Genomic DNA, 20,597 nt, shown 5'->3' with positions numbered 1-20,597 from the left:
TTTTTTACAAGGGATATCCAACAATTTCGTGTTTTAAACAAAGTAATTGACTTTTTTTCGTGCGTTACGTCTCTGTTTGCGTCACCAAAATGTCAATGTTGAACAAACAACTAAAAACTGTATTGTAAATCAGACAAAGTAAACAAAAAACCATGTCTTTCACGCAAGGCGTCCAGGATTTTCTGCTTAGCGTGGTCAATTCCATCCAAAATTTGGACCAATTCGACGTGAAAACGACAGAAGATTTGTACAAACTCTTCGTGTTCTGCCACTTATTTTCCTGGGGAGTTTTAATGTGGAAATTACGTAGTGCGCTTTAAAATGAATGTGTAAAAATAATAGTGTGTCATTAATTATTAAAATAATAAATTTTTAAATTCGTGCAACAATCTAGCTAGAGGGCGCCACTTTAACAGCACAGAGGTCGCTGTCAGCTGTCATGTGACGTTTGTTTACATTTTTGAACTGCGCGATTTATATTTTTACAAAGTTTTATTAAAAAACAAGTACAAGACTTTACAATGAATGAAAAATGTATTTCTTCATTACATATACAAAAATTAGGTACTACGTGTACGATGTACGCAAAATACCAACCTAACCTTAATCTCGTTAAAGGGCACGAAATTCAAGAAATCCGCGAACGGGCCCTTCTGAACATCGTCTCGAAACTGGATCATGGTTTCCAATTCGACAACGATCTAGCCAGAAGCAAAGAAATTTTAACAAAGTTGTTTGACTGGTTTTTGTTTGATCCATGCACGAAACAAGAGCTTGTTTTTGCACTTATCAAACGTATTTTAAAGGTAAGGATTGTCTTAGTTTGCTTCGTACTTATTTATTTGTAGTCTGAGAGCGGCAAAACTCTACTGAACCACCACGGGACCCACATTTTCAAAAAAGATGTCAAACAAATCCGTACTTATGTTGAACCACGGTACTATCCTCATCTTGATGAAATTTTACAAATATTGGACGACAATACCGTGGTTGTGCCACCGCTGGAGACTGACGTGCCGCTGAGTTACCGGACGGGACAGTCTGACTTTAGTGGAAGACCTGTAGGGACAACTGCGACCACGATTGAGGGTTTTGTGCAACAAGACAGTTCAGTACATCAACGAAACACGTATTACTACACACTTAATTCTATATGTGTAATTGTAAAAATTTTTGTAGACCGCAAATTGTGTCAAGCGACAGGAGTCCTTTAATTGACGCAATTTGTCCTTTAAAGTGGCAGTCGTTAATAGAAGCAGACCGTCACGTTCTGCAGTCAATTGAAGACGCTTTAAAAAACCCACCACAACCGGCGTCCCTCCTTCATTCGGCTGAATTTTTCTCAAATATTTTGTTGCACGATTTTCCAGCGGAAGTGTTTTTGCAACGACCCAACATTGTTCTTGTGGGTATTGTCGTTCCTATTATTATTATGACCATAATAATTTTTTTTCAGAGTTTTCATGATTTAATTAATAGTTGTCCTTCAACCAGAGTTGTGAATTCTGTTTTAAACTGTTTAATTGATTTAACTAAAGCGTTGCAAGTCAGAATTAACTACTTCAATGACCCTTGTCTATACACCACAAAGGAAAATGTAAGTTTTAATTGTGCCACGATTTTTTTTATTTGTTGTTATTTCTAGGGTTATTCCTACGCCAATTCTAGATCAAGCACCCCGGATTCGTGTTCTCGAAAAACCGCCTCAGGCCAGTCAGACGACATTTCTGGAAGATACGAAAACGTAGACTACTTAAAAACACAACAACTATCGTTCCCGCACTATTGTTTTTCAACTTTTAAATGTATGTTTAAATATTTGTGTGTAAAACCGGAGAGTTTTAAGTCTAGTAGAAGAAAAAACAACCAGGTAAGTTGCACGCGCTGATTGATTTATAAGCCCCGCCTTAATTGCTTGTAACTCCGCCCATTTCCCGACGTAATTGTTTCATTTTAGAAAGGGGTTAACCTAGCTTTAGCGATATTGGATGAACTTTTAAATCTTGTCACAATTCTTTTCGGCCCTGGCGTCTGGAATGATCGAACTCCTTTGATTCTAGAAATCCGCAAACAAATTAATGACGTTTTAATAAGTTATGGCGCGACGTTGGAATATTTTAGGTATTTTGTTAACCCAGTATTGTTTCCTTGGATTGAGTTTTATATTTTAAGAATCGAGGCGACCAGTGATGATTCAGATTTAAATATTCGCGCTATTCAACTATGTTTTTTACACAATTGTGCCAATTTTTTATCAAGAATGATCCCGTTGTCACAAACCGGGCTTATTTTACCCAGAAACCTAAAAAACGCACTTGCCAATAGTCTAGTAGACGTGACTTTATCCAAATTGTATCCAAATTTGTACAACACTCTCTTGAATTATGTACAGGTAACGATTCAAACTACGTGTTAAAGTTGTTTTAATATTTTGATAATTTTTAGAGTTTTAAAATCGGTTTAGACAACGACTCGCTAGTTAAGTATACCGAAACTAACCGAATTTGTGACAGTATGACCGCTGCCGTCCATTTTATGAAACACTCGAAAGCCCTAGATGCCCATGAAGGGATTGATTTGGCAAAAAAGGCCCTACCAAGTCTCGAGTTTCATAAAAATATGGTTTTTGTAAAGCGAGTCGTTGAACTGTGTGCCACCAAACTTCCTCTATATCCGCACGATGAAGAATTGTTAGAAAAATTTGAGTGTAAGTGTTTGGGTTGGGATGACTGAGGAGTCATTCGGTTTTTATTTTAGTTGTTATTTTAAAATTGTTGGGCCACAATTTAGAACCAGTTAGAGAAGAAACGTATAAATTGTGCCAGAAACGAGTAATTGCGGCAATCGGGCCCAAATTAAACACTTCCTGTGTGGGGGTTCCAGGTGCCCAAATTTTATTTCTATGTCGGTGTAAGGTTCTGGTTGAAATGGCCTGTCACGGATTGACTAGTGGCAACCCCCAAATAAGAAACCACTCAGAAGACATTATAATTCACATAATTAAGTGCAAAATACTCGTTTCTGAAGACATATGGAACACAATTATTGAAGCTTTGATTGGAGCTTTACCCATTTTGTTGTGTCATGCTAACAAGAAGTCGTCTTTGGGGAGAAGTTTGTTGAATATGATTGACCCCGACACGGCTGAGTCTTTATATTTACCTAAAACCGAAGTAAACAGTCACAGATGGTAGAGGGCGCCACCTAACTTTGTTTTTGTAGATGATTAAAGGTAACATAATTATTCTTTTTGGGCCTGAGTCTTCTATGAGAGAAGAAGCTTTTTCGCGCTTGTGTTGGCTTCTGGCCACTCAAACCGATTCAAGAGAACTGCTTCCACGACTCAACAATTTGTATGATAAAGCTCTACCCCACGTGTGTCAAATTCAGCGTATCATAGACATCAACAAAATTCGAACAACGCAGCACTTTTATCAGGTTTACTCACCGAAAACGTGATTTATTTTTCTACTTTTAAATTTTTCGTAGCCGAGTAGTTTGCAACAAGTTCTAGAGCTTTTGAAGTCCCCGAACGTGGAACCGGTGATCCGCAGATCCGCCCTAACTCAAACCAGCGTGATGATGGAAGACCCTTTGTTACACACCACCTTTTTGATAAATGGAGGTTTAGAAATAGTTCTAGAAGTGATGAGAGGCGCTCTTGTTGAAAAAAACTACAACGATTATCCCGATTCGGTCATTCCAGCGATTAGTATATTGAAAAATGTGTGTTTTTACCAAACTAGTGCAAGACAGAGTTTGTGTGAGGACGCCGACGTGTTCTACAACATTTTAAGAAGTCTTTTTATGTTTTTTACTGAAGAAAAAGTCAAACAGGACGCTGTTATTTTGTTGTTTTTGTTGATTTTTAACAATGTTATTAAAGGGACGCCTTCTAAAGCTACGTTTTCGGTACCCTATTTGCTCAGTCAGAAGTTACAGGTGCCTTTTACGTGTGACACTCACTGGGAGATTAGCCAGTATTATGAGGCTAGTCTTGTGGATTTAATTACGTCGGACCGATGGTGTCTAAGTTCACTCCAAATACAGTGGAATTGTGAAATGTTTGGGGGTTTAGATGAACTACTACGGTGGACAAAAGTCACCTATACTGATAACAACATAACCGACTTGTTAAAACTAAAAGACTACGATTTATCGCGTCTCAAAGCATCAAGCACAGACTACTACATCCAAAAACACTTAGTGGACATCCAAAACGGAACAGTCCACGACTTCGTCATCCACTCAATTAACAAACTAACAACGTAAGTCGGTTTTTATTTGTTACTATAATATAAAAATCACATTTCAGGTATGTCCAATTATGTACAGCAGTACCCAAACGCGATACCTTTTTTGAGCATCCATGGGAAGCCACTTTTTCCCGTTTTTTAAAAATCCTTCCATCCAGCGAGGAAGACGCCAAACTCTTAAGCAACGTTTTGAAGTTTCTAAAGTACTTAGCACCCTTCTATAAGTCATCAGGTAACCCCACATACAAAAAATTCAAGCAGTGGTTCTCAAAACGTTCCCTAGCTAAGTCTTGCGTTTTAAAAATAATGTCCAAGTCTGATAACTCTTTCCCCGTGTTGTTAATAATAGCGTCCACTGCCACCTCCGAATCCATCACTTCTTGTGCGAACGTCTTCAGCGAGTTCTTATCAAAGCGATTCACTTGAATTGAAATGACGTTTTTATTTTTCGTCAGACGGATTAGTTCTTTGCGGGCGGTTTCGATCTTGATGCGATTTTGGCCACCGATTATTATACGGGCGCTTTTTTTGGCGTAAAGTCGGGCTTTTTCGTAATTCAGGCCTGAAAATGAGTGGTTGAAAAGGTGCGAAAAGTGAGGTTATGGCTTACCGATGTCGTCCAGAAGCACTATTATGGTTTTAGGGGGCATATTTAACGATCTAAACCTGTAGTAATTTAATACTTTTTGTATAAAGTAGCGTTTGGGCACAATGTAGACTAAAGCGGCTGCTAAACCTACAGCGTACCAGTTCACCATTTTTGAGGTTATATTGGCACTAAGAGCAAGAATTTCACAAAAATAAAACAGTTGTAGTAGAATTGCGACATGTTAACTAAGTTGACGGAATTTTATCATTTTGACAAGTGATTTCATAGAACGTCTTATCGCAAGGACACTTGAATTTGGTGTATTTGTGTAATGTTGGTAGACTTGGTAACTTGGTTGAAAACATATAAGGGGATTCCCTAGCGGCTGCCACGTTATTGCTATTATTATTATTATTATTATTTTTAATCAGATCACACTCGTTTTCATATAACTTGATTTTTCAGAAGACTCTTTCTGGTTGCCACAATTATTAAAAAACCCCTCAAACTGTCTCCTCGACTTGATAACTGTCGAACAGTCCACGAACGAAGATTTTAAAACACTCAGTCAAGACTTGCTGACTCTCATAACATTATGTTCCTCACAAGAGCAACATTTTTTGGATTATTACAACCACACCAACCACCGAGTTTCAAAAAATGACATCGAATCGTGGCGCAACGTCATCGAAATAATCTCAAACAGTCTTAAATTTAACGACAGCACTCATTTTTACAACCTGTGTAAGTAGAACTGTGAATTTGTTACAACTGTCAAAGCGTGCGTTTGTAGCCTATTTGGACAATTTGCTGACCTGTTTGGTTCACCTCACGGCCAGTTTGGGCTGGAGTGACACCAAACCGAGTTCGCCCCCTAAAAAAATCCTCTTCGAGTTGGTCGATTCGTTATGCGAATTAGTGGTGGTGTTTCATTGTGGCAAAGGTCCGACTGCCACCGTTTCAGTGATGGGTTTAAGCATAACTCGGAATGTTATTTTAATACTGAATCACTTGATAGCTGAAATGCAGAGCTCGAAAATGAAGAATTGGGAACGATGTTTTATGGACGTGGAAGAACAGGAGTGGTTGAAGAGTTTTCTGGTGTTGTGGTCCAGCAGAGACGTTTTGTTACGTGCTGGAGCTCTACAGTTTTTTGCAGGGTTGTCGAGTTCTCCTATGTTGGCAATAAATATGGTTAATGGTTAGTTTGATGGATTTTGATAGTCAGTGTGTGTTAATTTTTTTTCAGAGTTGAAAGAGGAGAATCGAGGGGTGTGGCACTTAGCTTTGAGTTTACTGATGGACAATGATGAAGCTAGTATAGTTCGCGAGAATTGTGCGTTTCTATTGGCCAATTTGTTAAGTCACACGGTTAGTCACACTGATAGAACACTAGTGACGAGTCTAATTCCAAATACTATGAGAAAGGTTAGTAGAAGCGATTATCGACTTTCATACATCATCACTGATTTTAGGGTAAAGATGAAGTGGCCACAATTTTCGATCTTTTAGATGATTATCTCTTTTTTAAAAACGTAGCGACTATATTAACCCGACTGTACACAACGAGTGTGAGCAACTTTGACACCAAAAGTGCTACAGATTTAGTCGAAACTAACACTCAATTCGATTATTCATCTAGCAGTCGTACGACTGTGATTTTTTCGCCTGTGACGCCATCTTTCGTCAAGTCTCTCGCAACCTTACTTTTAAGCCTACTTAACTTAAGTGAAGACCGACTGAGTTACAAATTAGTGGATTTTGGTGTCGTTAAGTTGCTATTTAAGTGTATATGCAACACCTTGATTGCAATAAACAACACGAAAAAGTTGTCTCTGTATTGCGAAATTTTGGAAATGAATGCCACCGTTTGCGCTCTGTTGAGTCAAGTGGCCAATGCCAATTTCACTTGTTTGGGGACTCTGTTGCACACGAAGGACTGTCTAACAGTTGTGGTGTCACTCTTAAACCCCAGTAGATATCGTAAGTATATTTATTTAATTACACAGGTTATAACACAATTATTTTTCAATTTTAAACTCGAGGAAGTGACAGTGAAGAGTTTCGTTAGACGTGTTATCAACTAAAGTCACCTTCACCCTAAATTCACCCTCCGGGATTTTCTTGAATTTGAAATTACCAAAGTCGAGGGTGTGCTGTTCAACTTTGTAGTCACCCTAGAAGTAGATAAATTAGATAATGTCGGAAAAACGTGTGTTGATATTACAGCAGGCACTGGACAAGCTCCACGTTCAAGTCCTGCTTTTTCCTGTAAATCGTGCATAAACTCGCCCATGTATTTGTTCACAGCGTCACACAGATTTTCATTAATGGTGATCAGATGTTCCCACTTACCACTTTCCATCGCGAACACTTCAGCAGTGTCCTGAAAGAGGTTTTAGTTTTGTTGGGATACAGTTGGTAATGGTTTACCTTAATGTTATTCCCGAGAGCCACTTTACTGGAAACACTACCCTCCTCCAGGATTTGTACGCCGTTCTCTTCTTTTATTTTGAACGACATTTTGATAGGGTAGTCGGCGTTGGCGTCACAGTTTTCGAATTTTGTTATAGTGACTTTTCGTTGCGCCATCTGTGTGAAACTTATTAGTTATTCGTACTTAAGTCAGTCTGATACTCACACTTGATACGGCGAACAAAACAATCACGAGAGCACTTGTCAGTTGCATGGTGGTACTATGATGTTACCATTAGCAACGCGCTGATTTTATATGCCCAAAGTCATTAATATTTCCGAGTTGGATCATGATTTTATCTGCGCCGGGTTTTGTAGGGTAATTGCGGTGGTACAGTTTCCGGTTAATTCGTTGGTGTTTGTTCCTATTGTGGCCTTAATGACTGGTAATGGTTGATTTGGTTGGCCATTATAAACATATTTAGGTGATTTGTAGATTTGATTTGATAAATTGGTCAAGGTCACGTTATTTATTAATAATATATTTTTTTAGATACACATCTTCCACAATTGATATATTTACGGAATCGAGTGTGGAGCGAAATTTTCAAACTTTTATCAGCTCTGACAACTTTCGAAACTCAAACCGAGCTTTCAGACGAAGCTCTTCGTATATTATCGCAAACAATTGAAGATTCGGGGCGAGAAGCCTTCATTGAAACGGTCTGCGAAGCAACGAAAAGTCTAGCTTTTAATGGTAAAAAATGAAAAATGCTGTTCTAATTTGTAAAAACGTGTGACTTGTAGATCTACAAAATTCCGCTTTGTTATCTCTTACGTCTCTTTTGAGCGTCGAATCTCAACAAATTTTCAAAAAACCACCCTCAACTCGTGACTCCTCGATGCAAAACCTGCTCGACACAGTTCGCACTGTGTCGACGACGCCCGAGACCGACCGAAGCGACGATTCGGTGATCATCGTCACCGAAACCGTAGCCGGAGCGGAACTCTGCAAGATCCTTCTAAATTTATACGACTTATGCAACTTAAAAGTATCCAAAGATTTGCTTCGCAAAAAGTCGATGATTACGTCATCACTCACGTCGATACTGTGCGTATCGCACGAGGCCAAAAAATACGCTTTGAAAGCAGGTTTACCGACCGCCACTATTAAACAAATGAAGGAGTTTTACGTAAAGTTGAGTCTAGAGTCGGTGGATTGCTTGAGGAGAGTCTTGGAGAAGAAAAGGGTTTGTCCGGTGCTCAAAGAGCTGAACGAACTAGTCGGATTGGTCACCAATTTTATGGTGGGGGATGGAGCAGTGAAGAACAAATTCGCGGAGTTGGGTTTGAGCGACTTCGTCCACAAATTGTGGGTTTGGTTTGCTTTGCAAAACTCTCATTTGGTGGATGTGTTGAGGATGTTGTGTACTTTTACCACGGACTGTGCGATAGGTGAGTTAATAATCGTGGCGAATACCACTCGAGCTGGAGTTTTAGCGTGTCAGTCGCTGCCGCTGACGAGTTCGGTGGCGGGAAGCGGACCCAGGAAAATTCCTAGTAAAATTTCGCTTTTAAATGTTGTTATTGGTTTGGTGGAGAAAGAAATGGACCAAGTGAGTAAAACTCACAATTTGGGGGTGTTGAAGCTGTGTTTCGGGATTTTGACGAATTGCTGCTCAGTGTTGGAGTGCCGCATAATAATCTCTAAAGTAAAAGCTGTTGTCAGATTTATTGCTGCCAACTGTACAAAACTTCTGGTTTTAGAGTACTTTATTGACCAGTGTCTCGCGTTTGCACCCTGCCATTACTAAAAAACAAAAACCGTGGGATTTGGTAGAATTGCTGTGGTTGGAGTTTCTGCAGACGTTTACGTTATATCCTGAAGGGCAGTCGAGTGTGGCCAAAATTAATGACGTTTTTGATTTGCTATTGGCGCTAACTTCAGCTTCCAAGGTGACTAATAGGAGTCAGGCTTTAACGGTGCTGCGAAATGTAGCGTTCTATCAACCGAACCGAACGCGATTATTAACTTCAGGTTGGTATGAGGTTACTTGGTACAGCTTAGTTTGTAATGTATATTTCTAGATGATTTTTTAAATTTGCTCAAAAATAAACTGGAATATGGAAACAAGGAAGAAAAGTCGATGGTCGTTCTAATAATGTGGTCTCTAGCAGCCAACAACCAAAAAGCCAAGATTGTTTTCAAAGCCGCTAAACTCGACGCCCAATTGCACCAGGTTTTGAAACACTATCAGTTATCATCAGAAATGATACCCGGCGACGATATCGACACTATTAAATACGTTTTGAATGTGATAAGGGACGGCGAAAGGGATTCATGATATTTAGGAATTTATATTGTTATTTATTAAGTAATTTATAAGATACGAGATTAAGTACAATTAAATTTTTTATATTTTTATGTATTGGTTAGTGATTAAGGTTGATGCGTGCTGAAAATCATGAAATTAATTTTTATTTTGACAAAGTCGACGATTACCTCGCCAGTCACAAGCGCGTTCAGACCTCCCCCTCGACCCCCAGAACTGGTCTTTGTTGTTTTCGTTATTTTGAAGATGCTCTTCGTATTCGCTGTCTGATTCTGTGTCAGAGTCGGAAGAAAATTGCGTCTCAGAACTGCTTTCTGAATTATTGTGAATGCAATTATGCGAGTTGCGCAATGTTTGCATATTTACTTACGGTCACTTTCGTCGGTTTGGTAATCCATGGCCTCTAAAAGTTCTGTAATGAAAAATTTAAATAAACGCTTGTTTAGGTTTTATTGGTACGTACGTTGCCAGTTTCGGGGTTTCTCGGGATATCCGCGACTTTTCCAAAATAGGTCATCGCAAGGATTCGTCTCCGGACTCCTCAAACTGTTGTTCATTCTTATTGCGGATGCGTAGCGTATAACGTGGTATAACTGACCAGCAGCAAGTGGAAAGTTTTTAAGCTGTTAGAACGCTTAAATTCCGGATCCGAGTGAGTACGGAATCGGACGAAGTGAAACGACTTAGAAAAACTGCGTGGTTTGGTATATGCAGGTTTATCAATGAAATGGCAAAGGAAGGTCAGTGTTTGAGTCGCTAATTGGTGCTTATGTTATTTTTAGCTAAAATATGCTTTGACGCAGACTAAAGTATGCCTTTATTAAAATTCCCACAAGTCACAGAATTGATCATTTGTGTTGCTACAACATACTAGATCCAATTCAACGATTTACTTAGTAGTTATTTCTCCATCAGAAACAGTCCAGAGTAAAAATTTTAAAACACTAGTAACAACTACGACGAACTGGTACATCACAGACACAGTAGTTGTTGTAATTTGTATCACCGATATCGTTATCCCCAATAAGGTCGACAACAGAATTTGTATAAATGTGATGATCATAAACATGATTACTTTGCCACAGTACTAGTTAAACTTTCTCTGTAAAAACTGAAAAATTATTTTATAAATTTCAATTTTTTTTTTACCTTGCACGTCATCTACACATTGCGTTACCATCTGGTACTAATATTGTTACAACTTTGTAAATTAAATTCACTTTCTGAAAATAACGAGAAAGTTACTTGGGAGAATAAATAACGTACCTAAGTTGCGTTAGAATATTGTGCATTTTTTGTTTTTTGTATTGTAGAATGATTATAGCATATTTACTCTCCATTTAAGAGGTCGTTTCGGATGTCCTTATTCCTAAAATACAATTTATCTGTCGGCTTCTTAATTTGTTATCAGTTATGACATATAAAATAACAACATCTGATTTTATGGAAAATATAAATGTGTTTTGTGCTTCAGGTTGTGGCCTGACGTTATCTTATCAGAATAACTTTGTGTGCCATGGGCAGAAGATATGCTAGTGGTCAACTTTGAACGAAAAGATTTTTATTAATAAAGGTGAAAAAAAAGTTGTGCGTGAAAGCTTGAAATGACGCATCTGGTGTTAGAAAAATACTTATATTTAGATAAAAATTTATAAAAAACAACATCGAGTATCATATTATTAATAACCGTATGCAAGTTCTGTAACAAAATTGTTATATTTTTAATTCTGAGAAATTTCATTGTTTACCTCGCCAGTTGGAGGGTCGGGACAAATAACCTCGCAGGCGCCAATATTCCACGTTGTTGGGATTGTTTTGCAGACTTCTTAATCTTTCCTCCTCATATTCATCGTAATCCTGATCACTGTAATAGTCTTCATCACATTCTTCAGATTCATCTTCATCACTGTAGTAAAAATCATCTTCATCAGAGTAATAATAATCATCATCACTATAATCTGCCTCGCTATAAATGTCGGACTCGTCGTCATCAGTGTCTTCGTCATCATGAGCATATATTCGTTCTAAAATAAAGGAAAAATGAAGCACTGCGCTATTGAAAAAAGTGATCAACTAATTTGTTGTAAGAAAATAAGAACAACAAACAAGTGAAAACTTACCATACCAGTCATGAGGACGATGGTTCCATCCTCTTGCCGTCCAGAACTCGATATTTTTAGGGTTCAGGATTGGATTGTTTAAAATTTCTAAAAAAATTACGTGTTTATTTTACATTGTTTTTATTGTTAATTTTACCTCGCCAATTATAGGGCCGCTGCGGCCATCCCCGACTTTTCCAATATAGTTCGTCACATGGATTTAATTGGCGGCTTCTTAAGGTGTGATTCATGGTAACGAATGCTACAACAGTGAAATTACTAGAGTAAAAAATCCGTTCAAATGTAAAGATGAAAACTATGAACAGTGAATTTACAAACAATAAAAGAAAATTGAAGAAATCGTTAAATAACTGGTCTTTTACTAATTACACTTCTTGAGGGGGCCAATGGCGCTATTTTTGTTTAAACAACTGCCCTTTGGTGAAATTACAAACAAAACCCACATACCTAATTTTCGCACGTGCTTACGTTCACAACACCAAAACAACAAATCACAACAAGTGCGGTCACGAGCCGAGCACAGAATACCCACCCCACCCCCAATGGACCCTTTTAAAAACTACCTGCGCCCTGCGCTGTCTTACAAAACACCCTAGAACTACCAACCTAAGGGTGATTTTTATCACTATTCCACCAAACCCACTAATTTAAGATAATTTTTTATTTTTCAAATGCGATTTTTCGGCTCGAAATTTAATTTTTCAAATTGGACGCCACAGTACTAGGGGTAGATTTTTTGTGTCGATGTCAATAATCAACTAAAAGTACAACTTTTGTACCTTGAACGACATCCGATGACGCATAATGTTTTTATATTGACATACAACAAATCAACGTCAACTTCATAAATCTGAGTTGCCAATTTGGAAAATGTGACTATTTTTTTAAATGACAGATACGGTTAATTATGAAGGAGCTGACTTTACGTTACTTACACATTTGCGTTTATAATGACAATGTGATGAGTGGAATAAAATTTAACACTTACCTTTGAAAATGACTGCTCACACTATTTAAAATTACTGTTTGGCTTCCTAGAGGAGAAAAAGCCTAACTTACAACTTTAAAATTGGTTTGACCACCATACAAAAATACAACTTGTTGAACAACGTAGCAAAAAATGTTGCCAACCAAATCGGATCCCTGTGTACATTACCCTGTTATACGATAATGATAATCACAGAGTCGTACCATTACTAAAGAAAATTTGTCGAGTTGTAGCGCCCCAGCGGCACAACCAGTAAATTTAAGGTCACTCATTACGTCCTTAATTCAAATTTAATGACAATAAAGTATGGTTGCTACTAACTTGAAGGAAAATTGAAAATTCAATATTTTTTCATCATCTTAAATTACAATGGAAAAAGTTACAGTCAGTAACATCATACTTTACAAAAATTAAAAAACAAATTTGTATGCATTTCAGTGTATATTTGGTTGCATATCTAGTCACAGCAATGATCAAATTCCACTACAATTACCGACTGTACACTCCGATTTCTTAAATTATACCATTAAATTAATTTGTCTCCTAATTACCCCCTATATCAAAAATCATGCTTCACAAATGACAAAAAAACATCATACAACATTGTCACAAAATTAACGTACATAACCTGGTACCTGGGCGGGACGTAAAAAAAATTAATAAACTGTGTAGGGGGCCATATACACCAATCCATCTAAAAAACACTCACATGATCAAACCTATATTACCAAAAATTAGAAAACCCACCGCATACACTGTGAAAAATTTCGCCTTCACTTCTTGATTTATATCTTTCAAAGGTCTCATTTCTAAACCCCCTATTGTATAGAAGAATTGTAGAATACAAATAGGACCCATAACAAGTTGATCAGCTAAAACTTTCTTCAAAACGTTATTCAAGTTGCGACGAGGCCACAGTTTATTCACATACCCATAGTAATAGTGGTGCACGGGCCCCATAGCCAAACCAACAGTGAACATCCTAGCTAAAAACAAACCCTGAAATCTGAGAACACAATTAAACTGTCATTACCAAGTCGCGCGAAATCGTATCTCGGAGAATCATCCTGTTCAATATCGTGGTGCAATTCCTGCTCGGTTAAGTCTCCCAAAAGCATAAGTACGCCAGAACTTACAGTATTAGTGGCTAATAAATACTTCCCAAACGCTGCATTCATTGTCCACCGAATCCTAGCTCGAACCACCCCCGTTGTTGAAAATTTACGCAACAATCGACAGCCCCTTTGCAACATTTTGAGGTTATGTTATCCCGCATTTGAAAATTTCCACTAGCCACCAGGTTTTCCAATTTACATTATTTTTCAGCAGCGCAGGTCTATAAAAGCAGCGGAAATTAATCTGATTGTGCAATATTTGATTTTCACCATTTTCAAATTTGACAGTTGATGGGGGCGCTGGCGTCAGTCAGATGGACCAGCTGTCAGTTTTGTTTATAAATGGCGTTAGTTTTTAATTGTAAATAATGTGAAAATGTTTGTTTAAATTAATTGTGAGTGATCGGCTTTTTGTTTATCGTGAATTACAGCTGATTTGGGTGAGTAGTGTCTGGTTTTTAGTGCGGGTTTAAATTTACGACAAGTATTATTGATTGAATTTTTTTTTTGATTTAAGACTCCGAAGACGGCGAAAACGGGCGAAACGTTAAGCGGAATGATAAAAAAGTGTGGAAAATGCCGAGCTCCCCAGAAACTGCACGCCCTCCCCATGGCCAGGTAATTTTTATTTTTTATTGTGGGGAAAGCAAGGGCGTAACAGTCATTGGGGAGTGGGGGTCACTGTTACTATAATTTCACTCATAAACAATGTGAATAATGTAGTAAACAGTTTACAGACACACCCGTGAAAGATACAAAAAAAATTGATTATGTCATCTAACATAATAAACGGTTCGTCCAATTTTTCTGTTATATTTTAGGAACGATCTATTAATTTCCTTGAAATTTTCAAAATAGATCAATGCCATGAGAGTGTTGTATTATACATATTAAAACTGATGTGTTTATCCTTAACAAAATTGTTTGATTATTTCTTAGAGGCGAAGAATTTCTATGATGAAACATATTTCTTACCAATGATTTAACTAGACTCGAAAATAAGTAGCATTGTACATATTTTTTGTCACAAATGTTCATCTGTGCTTAACACTGACCATAATGAATGTGATAATCCCTTTCTGAATAATTATGAGTATCTGAAGGCAGTATTTTTACTGAATTAACTCCAAACTGAAGGTTAATGAGTGTAAAGGATATTATTTTAAAGGAAATTTGGTGACGTCAGTGTTAGCAGTTAGTTCCTGAATTAACAGTGTTTTAATTACTTAACAAATAAAAGTACTGTCATGTGATTTCCTTTGCACTTTGGCTTGCTTGATTTATTGTAAGCGTTATGCTTAAAGTCCACTTTTGGAACCACATGGCCCAGGTAGCTCAATCTCCGACTTTATTCATTTGAACATAAGAATCATAATAGCATTCTGTCCCTTTCATTTGAACTTCTATCTGCCTTATGTACTGAAACATGTTACTCATTTGTTTATGGGCTTATAGTGTCAGTATAGATGTAAATTTGCAGATTAAATCCAAGAAAGTCCACTAATTCAAGTTCACAACGCCATTAACAACATTTATGTTAACATTATACTGCAAAATGTCGTATTTTCCCAGCGAAGTGGTTTGAAAGGTACAGGTTTTCAATAGGTTTGATATTTTTATGGAGCTGTTAATAATAATTAATCAAGTGTAAAAATGTAATCACGTTTTAGTGGCTCCAAGGAAAGTTGTACTTTAAACTAGTGAAAACGTTACTTCATTGAATGTCATTGAAAGGCGTCAACGTCCCAATAATAATCATTGTTACTGAAAGTGAATTTGAGATCGACAACTTTCCATTGTTATTTAATTTGAATAACTGAAAGAGATTTATCTTTAGAAACGTCTGAATTGGTCATTTGAATTCTTAAAGTGGCTTTAAGTGGTTATTACTTTAAAAAGTCCGCTAATCATTGTATTCCACAAAACGAAGTATTATATAATTAAGTACATTTGAAACCCGGCAAACTTCTTATGATGAAAGTATCATCTTGCAGCTTTCCCCATCTCCACTTCGAAAAAATCCCGAACCCATTCTCCGCATCATTACGTCCCATGGCGGTCAAATAACCCCCCGATAATTTAACCCCTATTTTAATCCGACCCTCACGGCTATCACATTTCACCCTTACTAGATCTTCCGTTTCACACTTCCACAAAAGCCCGTTCGAACAAATCGTTTATTTGAACTGTGGAAAGTGCTCCAAACAAGCATTTAAACCTGGAGACCACATGTCCGCCTTCTGCCGGAACAGAATTCCGGATGTGGTCGTTTTATCCTTCTTGCTTCGTTCTGGAGTTTAGTTTTTTTTCTGTTTTGTGCACTTTTGGTACGGCTTTCTTTGTCGTGCTGGTGGAATGATAGAATGTCACTTTACTTTCTAGCTTTGCATTTCTCTAAGTCGGTTACGCATCGATTCGGTCTGTTTTTTGTGTCAGTGATGACTTTTAAGTGTTGAGTTAATCGGAGAGATAATCGCGAGCTGCTGAATTACGCTGTGGTTTTTTATCGCTCGTTCACCTATTAAGCCGGCTTTGGCTGTCGGAAGAGGTCGTGGTTTAGATATGTTGACGACTGGAGAAGGTGTAGTGGAAAGAGGTAGACAAGAAAAATGTTTTGTAGAGGATGTTGAATAGATTTAAATTTTTTACAGGCTTTAAAATTGTTTTTTGTTTGTTTTGCTAAAAAAACTTCATGAATAATGTTTCTTTGTTAACATAAGCGATAGATTGTGAAAAAAATATTGATTAAGCATTGTTTCTGATTAAGCGTGAAGCTTTGTTTAATGGTCATAACGAATATATAACGTAAAAAATGGGCCAAAGGTTATTTTGACAGAATTTTCCTCACCCCTGAAGTACAGCTCTACAAATCCCGCTTATTTGAAACATTGTAAATATTGTTTGCGATTTTTGTTTTCTGATATCCTCAATAAAAAAGTTAAGTTTAAATTTTTTAGTTTCTGAATTTTCCAGATTTTAGATTTTGTATTGTTCGATTTTGCAATTTTTCGATTTGAGTTTCTGGAGTTTTCAGCTTTTGAATTTGCAATTTTTCGTTTGTGTTTTTTATTTTCTTTATTTTTTCAGTTATTCGATTCTTCAATTTTTCGATTTGCGATTTTTCAGGCTTCCATTTTTTTTTTGTTTCTACAATTTCTTGAGTTTTCACTTTTTTATCTTTTCAATTTTTCGATACTTCAAATTTGCGATTTTTTGTTTCGGCTTTTTATTTTCTTCATTTTTTGAATTTTCGGTTTTTCAATGTCTTGATTTATATTTTTTCTTTTCTTCACTATGAAATTTTTCGATTTTTGCAGTTTTCAATTTACAATTTTTCGGTTTTCAATTATTCAACTTCTAGATGCTTTAATTCTTCATTTTTTCAGTTTTATATTTTTCAGTTTCTCGATTTTCCAGTTTTTTTTCATCAATTTTTCATTAGAAATTTTTCTAGTTCTCATTGTAAATTGTAACAATAATACTTACTATAGTTTTTAAAATTGTTTACTTCCTCAATTTTACGGTTTTATAATTTTTCTATTTTTCAGTTATTGGGTTTTAAACCTTTTTCATTTATTCAGTTTTTCGATTTACAGTTTTTGGTTTCTGTTTCTTATTTTCTTTATTTTTTCAGTTATTCGATTCTTCAGTTTTTCGATTTGCGATTTTTCAGTCCTTCATTTTTTTGTTGCTACGATATCTAGAGTTTGCAATTTTGCGATTTAAAATTTCTGGAGTACCTATTCAATTTTTATTTTTTCAATTTTTCGATTCTTCAAATTTTCAATTTGCAATTTTTCGTTTCGGTTTTTTATTTTCTTTATTTTTTCAATTTTCGGTTTTTCACTGTCCTGATTTTATATTTTTCTTTTTTAAATGTGAAAATTTTCAATTCTTGGAGTTTTTAATTTTGCGTTTTGCAATTTTTCAGTTTACAATGTTTCGATTCTTCAAATTTTCGATTTGGCTTTTTTCGTTACGGTTTTTTATTTTCTTTATTTTTTCAATTTTCGGTTTTCAATGTTCTGATTTTATGATTTTTGGAGTTTTCGATTTTTCAAATTTTAGATTTTTTAATTCTTCACTTTTTCGGTTCTAGATTTTTCAGTTTCTCGATTTTCCAGTTTTTTTTTCTTTATTGTAAATTGTAAAAATAATTAATTATAGTTTTTAAAATTGTTCAATTTTACGATTTCAGAATTTTTCCATTTTTCAATTATTGCATTTTAAAACTTTTTCATTTATTCAATTTTTCAGTTTTTCGTTTTTGTTTCTTTTTTTTTATTTTTTCAGTTATTCCATTCTTCAGTTTTTCGATTTGAGATTTTTCAGTCCTTCATTTTTTTGTTTCTGTTGGATTTCTAGAATTCTCAATTTTTATTTTTTCAATTTTTCGATTCTTCGAATTTTCGATTTGCCTGTTTTCGCTTCGATTTTTATGTTTTCAATTTTTCCGTTCTTCGAATTTTCGATCTGCCTTTTTTCGTTTTGATTTTGTATTTTTTTAATTTTTTCAATTTTCGGTTTTTCAATGTCCTCATTTTATAATTTTTCTTTTTTTCAGTTTGAAAATTTTTAATTTTTCTAGTTTTCAATTTTTCGATTTGAAATTTTTCGGTTTTCAATTTTTCGATTTTTCAACTTCTAGATTTTTTAATTCTTCACTTTTTTAGTTTTGGATTTTGCAGTTTTTTTTTCCTCAATTTTTGATTTGAAAATTTTCTAGTTTCCGTTGTAAATTGTAATAATAATTATAAATTTTAAAATTATTTACTTCAATTTTATGATTTTAGAATTTTTACATTTTTCAATTATTGGATTTTAAAACTTTTTCATTTATTCGATTTTTCAGTTTTTCGATTTGCAATTTTTCGTTTCTTTTTCTTTTTTTTATTTTTTCAGTTATTCTATTCTTCAGTTTTTCGATCTGCGATTTTTCAGTCCTTCATTTTTTTTCTACGATTTCTAAAGCTCTCAATTTTTATTTTTTCAATTTTTCGATTCTTCCAATTTTCGATTTGCCGTTTTTCGTTTTGGTTTTTTATTTTCTTTATTTTTTCAATTTTCGATTTTTCACTGTCCTGATTTTGTAATTTTTCGATTTGCAATTTTTCGTTTCTGTTTCTTTTTTTTTATTTTTTCAGTTATTCTATTCTTCAGTTTTTCGATCTGCGATTTTTCAGTCCTTCATTTTTTTTTCTAAGATTTCTAAAGCTCTCAATTTTTATTTTTTCAATTTTTCGATTCTTCGAATTTTCGATTTGCCATTTTCGTTTTGGTTTTTTATTTTCTTTATTTTTTCAATGTTCGGTTTTTCAATGTCCTCATTTTGTAATTTTTCGATTTGCAATTTTTCAGTTTTTCAACTTTTAGATTTTTTAATTCTTCGCTTTTTCAGTTTCTGGATTTTCCAGTTTTTTTTCCTGAATTTTTGATTCGAAATTTTTCTGGTTTCATTGTAAATTGTAATAATAATTGATCATAGTTTTTAAAATTGTTTCCTTCTTCAATTTTACGATTTTAGAATATTTCGATTTTTCAATTTTTCGATTTGCAGTTTTTAGTTTCTGTTTCTTATTTTTGTTTATTTTTTCAGTTATTCGATTCTTCAGTTTTTCGATTTGCGATTTTTCATCTTTCATTTTTTGTTTCTACCATTTCTAGAATTCTCAATTTTTATTTTTTCAGTTTTTTTATTCTTTAAATTTTCGATTTGCCTTTTTTCGTTTCGATTTTTACTTGTTCAATTTTTCGATTCTTCGAATTTTCGATTTGTCTTTTTTTCGTTTCGGTTTTTTATTTTCTTTATTTTTTCAATTTTCGGTTTTTGAATGTCCTGATTTTATAATTTTTCTTTTTTTCAATTTAAAAATTTTCAATTTTTGGTGGTTTCAATTTTTCGATTTGAAATTTTTCGGTTTTCAACTTTTCGATTTTTCAACTTTTAGATTTTTTAATTCTTCGCTTTTTCAGTTTTAGATTTTTCGGTTTCTCGATTTTCCAGTTTCGTTTCTTCAATTTATTATTGATTTGAAATTTTTCTAGTTTTCATTGTAAATTGTAATAATAATTATAAATTTTAAAATTGCTTACTTCAATTTTATGATTTTAGAATTTTTACATTTTTCAATTATAGGATTTTAAAATTTTTTCATTTATTCGATTTTTCAGTTTTTCGATTTGCAATTTTTCGTTTCTGTTTCTTTTTTTTTATTTTTCCAGTTATTCTATTCTTCAGTTTTTCGATCAGCGATTTTTCAGTCCTTCATTTTTTTTTTCTACGATTTCTAAAGCTCTCAATTTTAATTTTTTCAATTTTTCGATTCTTCCAATTTTCGATTTGCCGTTTTTCGTTTTGGTTTTTTATTTTCTTTATTTTTTCAATGTTCGGTTTTTCAATGTCCTGATTTTGTAATTTTTCGATTTGCAATTTTTCAGTTTTTCAACTTTTAGATTTTTTAATTCTTCGCTTTTTCAGTTTTAGATATTTCAGTTTCTGGATTTTCCAGTTTTTTTTTCCTGAATTTTTGATTCGAAATTTTTCTAGTTTCATTGTAAATTGTAATAATAATAATTAATTATAGTTTTTAAAATTGTTTCCTTCTTCAATTTTACGATTTTAGAATATTTCGATTTTTCAATTTTTCGATTGCAGTTTTTAGTTTGTTTCTTATTTTTTTTTTATTTTCTCAGTTATTCGATGCTTCAGTTTTTGGATTTGCGATTTTTCATCCTTCATTTTTTGTTTCTACCATTTCTAGAATTCTCAATTTTTATTTTT

General features: G+C 34.7%; 7 protein-coding genes across 9 annotated transcripts in view; 2 read left to right on the top strand and 5 right to left on the bottom strand.

The window, feature by feature from the left end:
• Positions 1-449: 449 nt before the first annotated feature.
• Positions 450-9,685, top strand: Ana3 (anastral spindle 3). Its single transcript, XM_064070177.1, has 22 exons — positions 450-564; positions 619-806; positions 849-1,129; positions 1,180-1,405; positions 1,457-1,597; positions 1,646-1,870; positions 1,958-2,121; positions 2,173-2,392; positions 2,446-2,707; positions 2,758-3,173; positions 3,223-3,438; positions 3,490-4,268; positions 4,316-4,488; positions 5,311-5,589; positions 5,639-6,046; positions 6,095-6,273; positions 6,321-6,828; positions 7,814-8,017; positions 8,068-8,715; positions 8,761-8,972; positions 9,028-9,298; positions 9,349-9,685. The coding sequence occupies exons 1-22, from the start codon at positions 522-524 to the stop codon at positions 9,603-9,605; spliced, it is 6,300 nt and encodes a 2,099-aa protein (XP_063926247.1). The 5' UTR covers positions 450-521; the 3' UTR covers positions 9,606-9,685.
• Positions 4,262-5,177, bottom strand: LOC135139846 (uncharacterized). Its single transcript, XM_064070197.1, has 2 exons — positions 4,867-5,177; positions 4,262-4,818 (listed from the first exon to the last, which is right to left on the bottom strand). Exons 1-2 carry the CDS (start codon positions 5,012-5,014, stop codon positions 4,475-4,477), a joined length of 492 nt encoding a protein of 163 aa, XP_063926267.1. The 5' UTR covers positions 5,015-5,177; the 3' UTR covers positions 4,262-4,474.
• LOC135139836 (uncharacterized) lies at positions 6,823-7,759 on the bottom strand. Its single transcript, XM_064070187.1, has 4 exons — positions 7,487-7,759; positions 7,279-7,437; positions 7,073-7,231; positions 6,823-7,022 (listed from the first exon to the last, which is right to left on the bottom strand). The coding sequence occupies exons 1-4, from the start codon at positions 7,532-7,534 to the stop codon at positions 6,867-6,869; spliced, it is 522 nt and encodes a 173-aa protein (XP_063926257.1). The 5' UTR covers positions 7,535-7,759; the 3' UTR covers positions 6,823-6,866.
• On the bottom strand, positions 9,608-10,216 carry LOC135139857 (uncharacterized). 2 transcript variants are annotated; one of them, XM_064070215.1, is made up of 4 exons: positions 10,057-10,216; positions 9,964-10,005; positions 9,764-9,865; positions 9,608-9,716 (listed from the first exon to the last, which is right to left on the bottom strand). In XM_064070215.1, the coding sequence occupies exons 1-4, from the start codon at positions 10,148-10,150 to the stop codon at positions 9,694-9,696; spliced, it is 261 nt and encodes an 86-aa protein (XP_063926285.1). In that variant the 5' UTR covers positions 10,151-10,216; the 3' UTR covers positions 9,608-9,693. The 2 variants fall into 2 exon arrangements, with proteins under 2 accessions (XP_063926285.1, XP_063926276.1); XM_064070206.1 differs by having other exon boundaries at positions 9,764-9,907; positions 10,057-10,213.
• A 996-nt stretch (positions 10,217-11,212) lies between these two features.
• LOC135139805 (probable serine/threonine-protein kinase kinX) lies at positions 11,213-13,066 on the bottom strand. 2 transcript variants are annotated; one of them, XM_064070149.1, is made up of 5 exons: positions 12,702-13,066; positions 11,850-11,954; positions 11,714-11,800; positions 11,342-11,617; positions 11,213-11,292 (listed from the first exon to the last, which is right to left on the bottom strand). In XM_064070149.1, exons 2-5 carry the CDS (start codon positions 11,941-11,943, stop codon positions 11,273-11,275), a joined length of 477 nt encoding a protein of 158 aa, XP_063926219.1. In that variant the 5' UTR covers positions 11,944-11,954; positions 12,702-13,066; the 3' UTR covers positions 11,213-11,272. The 2 variants fall into 2 exon arrangements, with proteins under 2 accessions (XP_063926219.1, XP_063926228.1); XM_064070158.1 differs by lacking the exon at positions 12,702-13,066 and adding an exon at positions 12,161-12,683.
• A 57-nt stretch (positions 13,067-13,123) lies between these two features.
• On the bottom strand, positions 13,124-14,139 carry LOC135139774 (mpv17-like protein 2). The gene is made up of 4 exons (XM_064070111.1): positions 14,087-14,139; positions 13,735-14,037; positions 13,449-13,687; positions 13,124-13,395 (listed from the first exon to the last, which is right to left on the bottom strand). The coding sequence occupies exons 2-4, from the start codon at positions 13,952-13,954 to the stop codon at positions 13,261-13,263; spliced, it is 594 nt and encodes a 197-aa protein (XP_063926181.1). The 5' UTR covers positions 13,955-14,037; positions 14,087-14,139; the 3' UTR covers positions 13,124-13,260.
• Positions 14,140-14,163: 24 nt separating this feature from the next.
• Positions 14,164-20,597, top strand: part of LOC135139784 (protein FAM107B) — a 40,861-nt gene continuing 34,427 nt past the window's right edge. The window contains exons 1-2 of the mRNA XM_064070131.1: positions 14,164-14,256; positions 14,334-14,434. Of these exons, the coding sequence (XP_063926201.1) occupies positions 14,393-14,434 (42 nt within the window). The 5' untranslated portion in view covers positions 14,164-14,256; positions 14,334-14,392. The remainder of the gene's footprint in view (positions 14,257-14,333; positions 14,435-20,597) is intronic.

This window comes from Zophobas morio, unplaced genomic scaffold (genome assembly GCF_036711695.1).
Source record: "Zophobas morio isolate AGI-343-1 ecotype UQ-CSIRO unplaced genomic scaffold, CSIRO_AGI_Zmor_V1 ptg000004l, whole genome shotgun sequence".
NCBI lineage: Eukaryota > Metazoa > Arthropoda > Insecta > Coleoptera > Tenebrionidae > Zophobas > Zophobas morio.
This window is presented reverse-complemented; position numbering and strand designations above follow the sequence as displayed.

Bases quoted from the DNA above. Each gene is read 5' to 3' on its own strand.
- LOC135139857 (XM_064070206.1), bottom strand. From the start codon at position 10,150: ATGAACAACAGTTTGAGGAGTCCGGAGACGAATCCTTGCGATGACCTA. The intron at 10,006-10,056 runs GTACGTACCAAT...TTTTCATTACAG, and splicing joins GAAACCCCGAAACTGGCAAC to AACTTTTAGAGGCCATGGAT. The intron at 9,908-9,963 runs GTAAGTAAATAT...ACAATAATTCAG, and splicing joins CCAAACCGACGAAAGTGACC to AAAGCAGTTCTGAGACGCAA.
- Ana3 (XM_064070177.1), top strand. From the start codon at position 522: ATGAATGAAAAATGTATTTCTTCATTACATATACAAAAATTAG. The intron at 807-848 runs GTAAGGATTGTC...ATTTATTTGTAG, and splicing joins TTATCAAACGTATTTTAAAG to TCTGAGAGCGGCAAAACTCT. The intron at 6,829-7,813 runs GTAAGTATATTT...ATATTTTTTTAG, and splicing joins CTTAAACCCCAGTAGATATC to ATACACATCTTCCACAATTG.
- LOC135139805 (XM_064070149.1), bottom strand. From the start codon at position 11,943: ATGAATCACACCTTAAGAAGCCGCCAATTAAATCCATGTGACGAACTA. The intron at 11,618-11,713 runs GTAAGTTTTCAC...CCTTTATTTTAG, and splicing joins TCGTCCTCATGACTGGTATG to AACGAATATATGCTCATGAT. The intron at 11,293-11,341 runs GTAAACAATGAA...ATTTTGTTACAG, and splicing joins CCGACCCTCCAACTGGCGAG to AACTTGCATACGGTTATTAA.
- LOC135139836 (XM_064070187.1), bottom strand. From the start codon at position 7,534: ATGCAACTGACAAGTGCTCTCGTGATTGTTTTGTTCGCCGTATCAAGT. The intron at 7,438-7,486 runs GTGAGTATCAGA...AGTTTCACACAG, and splicing joins TTTTGTTCGCCGTATCAAGT to ATGGCGCAACGAAAAGTCAC. The intron at 7,023-7,072 runs GTAATATCAACA...ATCTACTTCTAG, and splicing joins GAGCTTGTCCAGTGCCTGCT to GGTGACTACAAAGTTGAACA.
- LOC135139846 (XM_064070197.1), bottom strand. From the start codon at position 5,014: ATGGTGAACTGGTACGCTGTAGGTTTAGCAGCCGCTTTAGTCTACATT. The intron at 4,819-4,866 runs GTAAGCCATAAC...ACTCATTTTCAG, and splicing joins AGTGCTTCTGGACGACATCG to GCCTGAATTACGAAAAAGCC.
- LOC135139774 (XM_064070111.1), bottom strand. From the start codon at position 13,954: ATGTTGCAAAGGGGCTGTCGATTGTTGCGTAAATTTTCAACAACGGGG. The intron at 13,688-13,734 runs GTAATGACAGTT...GTTTGTTTTTAG, and splicing joins ATACGATTTCGCGCGACTTG to CTAGGATGTTCACTGTTGGT. The intron at 13,396-13,448 runs GTGGGTTTTCTA...AGTGTTTTTTAG, and splicing joins AATTTTTCACAGTGTATGCG to ATGGATTGGTGTATATGGCC.